Raw genomic sequence first — 4,610 nt, forward strand, 5'->3', positions numbered from 1 at the left:
TAAGTGACCACATATTTTATGATCTGTCACTGTGGTAGTGAGACCTAACAGGTGTTTGTAGCAGCATTTTGGTCGCACTGTCTGGGGAAAAAGGATTCCGTCTGCCTTGACGATTCACAGCAGCTGCAAGCAGAATCTTTTGTAATGGCATTTTTGGTAGCATTTTGAGTCATCAGGGTGACAAATGTGACTTATCTGGGTGTTTTCTTTGGGGGAAGACCAGTTTCTGTATCGGCATTAGACACTTGTTGTTAAAGGTGTCACAGACAGCTGCTGTGATCAGAATATGTACACTATTCCTGTAAAATAATGTGACTGTAAATGGTCTAGTCAATTAGAAAAATGGTCTTCCAGAATGCATGCACTGGGCATTGGATAGAGGCAATTATTATTCCTTATGACTGGGCCCAGGTGTTTAAAAAATAAATATAGACTATCCTTATGGTATTATCATCTACTGCTTGCTTTTCATATCCAGCAGTTTAAAGACTTTACAAACATGATTTTTATTGCGCACCTATTTTTATACATATTTAAACCCATAATATTTGGGTACTGCAAATACAAATAATCCAAATCTTCGAGTTCAACACTGACAACCAAGAGCAACTGAGATCACTACTTGCTTTTGGTTATATCCTGGCTTTCCTTACACACAAGTGTGTGTGTGTGTATATATATAACAAAGGGTTAAACCACTTTATAGCACAGCAGTAAAATTCTTATATATAGTTATGCTTTTAAGAAGAATTTTCCTTTCTTTTGTTGTTTAATGGTTAAATTAGATCATTCAAAATGTCTATCTCTCATCTTACTTCACTGACATCTTCAATGGATGCTGTGTTAGAATTGCTTAATGCTTTTTCCTCTTTCTTTTCCACATTCCACATCGCACTGTCACGTTCCAGGTTATCAAGCTGCTGCTGTAGATCATATAGAGGTATAGTAATATACTTCTAAAAAAAAAAGAAAAAAAAAAAGAGAGAATCAGAAAAGATTATACATTTGTAGAACTGATCATGTTAGACTTAATCACAAAAGTGCTGAACATGGAGAACGTTTAAGAAAGCGAACCAATGTTTTTCTAAAAATAGTAGTTAAAGGTCTTTAATCTCTAATATTTGTACCATACCATATACCAATGTTTTATTGTGTAATGTTATTGACTCTACTCTATTAACTTAATATAAAATGCTGTTGAGTGTGGCTTTTTTTTTTATTTGACTTACAAACCTGAAATGTCTTATCACTTTTTAGCTGTGTAATGTAGGGTACTTAACATATATTGGGATTTTTGAGCCACAGGAAAACTGTGTTACACATACGGGGTTAATATAATATGGGCAGGATGACAAAAAATTTTTCCTAAAGGACATCTGTGACTAGCAACATAATCTTGGGCAACTGACTCCGCTTTTCTGGAATGAAGACATTATACAACCTCTTTAGGGGGGCCCCTATACTCGGGCCCCAAAGCAACTGTCTGGGATGCTATGGCTATAATTATGCCACTGCTTTCAACATTTTACATAATATATATGCAGGCCTTACTTTAAGCTTGGTGAGGTTTAGCAGTGACTGTGGCTTAGTGCTCCTCTCAATCATTCTTATAGGTCTCATAATCAGGGGCAGTTTTAATGGCCATGGGGTAATATAAAGTGGGCCCCACATACACACATTCCAGTTCCCTCGAGCCCTTGACATAATGTCAACAAGAAACCCGGAAAAGTTGTGGGCAATGAGCAATTGCCCAGTGCCCCCTCCACCCAAAACAAATCAGCCATGCCTATCTATTCCATTTGCAATTTCTTATCTAACTAAAAACAGCAGGTCAACTTAGCTTATCTTGTCAGTCATTAATGGTAATAAGGACTAGTTACAGACTTATTTTCGTGCAGTGAAGAATAACAAATATATATAGCTAAAGGTATATAAACAGTCGTTTAGCCCCCTAAACATGCAATATTGTGAATTTTTTGCAATACAAGCTGCAACAGCTGTACTGTCGCAATAGCTAACCATTTAAACTTTAATTACATCAAGAATATTAAAAACCTGAGATAAAACAGCAGTTAAATCTTTATAAACTTGAAAATGTACCCTAAGTTTTTGGGTCATGCTCCAAATAGTCAAAGTCCAGTATGAGTCTTGGGCCTGTATGGACAGTTAGGTCCATAAATATTTGGACTGAGACAACTTTTTTTCTAATTTTGGTTCTGTACATTACCACAAATATTTTTAAATGAAACAACTCAAGCAGCTGAATTGCAGACTTTCAGCTTTAATTCAGTGGGTTGAACAAAAAGATTGCATAAAAAGTTGTGAGGAACTAAAGCTTATTTTAGTCCTACTAAAGCTATCAACAGACAGGTAAGTTTTAGTACCAGTTTCTTTTGGTCAAAACAAAAATATGACAGGGTTGTACAAAGCAACATTTTGGGTTTCCTTAAAGAGCATCCAAACATTGCACTTTAGTGTGTATGGGTTTTAGATGTGCCTATTTTACAATGGTAAAATGCTGGGACCCATAAAGGGAATACCAGGTTTCATGCAGCAAATGTAACAGCTGTATACATGGCCTGGTACCATGATGCCACCTTTTGGCCACATCCTTTTACTACAACAGCTTTAAATTTCCATTTTTTACTGGCTTAGGAAAGAAATAACAATGTTTTACTAACTTGATTTTGCAAATTTTTATTAATATAAAAATGACACATTGCTTGCAATGTCAACCGGGTATCAATTCAAATATTTGACTGAATAAGTGCAGTATTTAATAAAGAAAAGGAAGAGAAATATTTAATGTATTTTTTGACATAAGCATAGAGCAAGGAAGATGCAAATACACCATTTATAGATTATATATTGCTGAGGTGATTGAGATTTATGTTGCGAGATTGCCAAGCGAGTTGGCTGAACTGAAAGTGTCCGTGGCAGAGTGGTGTAGTGTCACATGTTACTGTATATCATTTTCTGTGTATTGCTTACAGTACTGAAAAAGCTTAAAGTACACTTGCTGTTCATAAATACACGGTAGTTACATAAAGAGCTGCCTCGAAATCAGCTTTAAAGACAGCTTAGGCTGTTTACCTGTGCACTGATAAAACCAATTTCAATAGATGAGGAGAAAAGTAAATAGGACATGCTGCATACTTCAACCTTTGTGGTTTTATTCTTGCTTTTCTGCCTTATAATATTACAGTCTTTAGATAATGCATGATTCGCGAAACCAAAAATATTCCATGAATACATTTCTTCCTGAGATATCCATGGCCCAGCTGTCTTGTTTCTACACTCCATACATTATACTATTACTAGCAAAGGTATGCTGATTGGGGTGAAAATTGTAAGTTTTGTTACTGGTGCTAATCATTTTCCCTGTTGACAAAAATGCTTATGCTGTGCTGACTGTCAGAGTGAAATGTTGTATGTAATGTGCAGCACAACATGGGGGAAGTCAAGAATATGTGACTTCTAGCACAGTGCATAGCGTGAAGTGGCCCAGGGAATGTAACTTGAATGGAACAGAGTACAGAGTGTGGAGGTCTGAAGTATGTCAAGAATTGTGTACACAGTGGGATTTAGGAGAATATAATTTAGCATAGAACACAACCAGATGAAAACCTTTTGTCTGTAGCATGCATTCATTTCAACAGTCCTAATGCTAAATCAATTATGTGGTATGTTGATCATGCCACTGTGAAAATGGGCATCGTTACCACAAAATGATCACAAATTCCTGGCAGCAATACAAATTTAAATAATGTACCTGTGCAATATAGTAAATCAGGAGGATATGCATGCAAGCGGGAAAGACTTCATCCAAGTACAGAGAAGGTAGGTAGGCTCCTGCTACATTAAACCACATGAATGACTCCTAAAACAGCTGGAACCACTGCAAAGTAAAACTTGCGAAACAACAACATTTCTTAAGGGCTTCATCTTGGTCGCAGATTTGGGCCATCATCTCAAACACCCTCTATTACAATTTTTAGTTCAAGTGCCATATATGGTGCCAAAAGGGATGAATGGGACTGGGCTGAGCTGTCACCAATCAGAAAGCCATGATGTACAATACATGGCATCCTCAAGAAAATAGGGGGGTTTAGGCAGTCACCTTAAAACTCCACAGTTTTCTAAGTCTTTCCGGATTTCTCCTATGATAAACTGGTAACTATGGTCTATATAAATAGAACACTAAAAAAATTACATTTCTCCTGAGATTTATTAACACAGTTCATAATTCCTCACTACTAAGCATATTGTACTTACAGAATGTTGTATTGTAGAAACAATCTGAGATCCCAAGTTGAGAATGATTTTATATAGACTCTGTATATGAGTTTGCTGCTCCTGATTCTTAATCAGTGGAATGTCATCATTAGTGTGAGCTGCTGTCAGAGGTTCCATTTCTGTCTTCAAAATATTGATCTGCAGTTTAAAATAAGCCAAGAAAAAAAATGTTACGCTTCTATTTCTGAATTGGATTTGACTATAATCAGGACATATTTCTACTATCACGTTTCAGTTGCTAAGGTAATTTGACTTAAAAGGAATTGTGTCATAGGGCAAAAATACCTGTCTCGGTAGCTCCTGATAGAAGAAAC

General features: G+C 36.2%; 1 protein-coding gene across 1 annotated transcript in view; it reads right to left on the reverse strand.

Annotated features, from left to right (window-relative positions):
• Positions 1 to 4,610, reverse strand: part of CCDC141 (coiled-coil domain containing 141) — a 78,803-nt gene that overhangs the window by 23,437 nt on the left and 50,756 nt on the right. Inside the window, exons 15-16 of the mRNA XM_072419101.1 lie at positions 4,276 to 4,434; positions 816 to 956 (exon numbers count right to left, since the gene is read on the reverse strand). Of these exons, the coding sequence (XP_072275202.1) occupies positions 816 to 956; positions 4,276 to 4,434 (300 nt within the window). The remainder of the gene's footprint in view (positions 1 to 815; positions 957 to 4,275; positions 4,435 to 4,610) is intronic.

This window comes from Pyxicephalus adspersus, chromosome 7 (assembly GCF_032062135.1).
Source record: "Pyxicephalus adspersus chromosome 7, UCB_Pads_2.0, whole genome shotgun sequence".
Taxonomy (NCBI): Eukaryota; Metazoa; Chordata; class Amphibia; order Anura; family Pyxicephalidae; genus Pyxicephalus; species Pyxicephalus adspersus.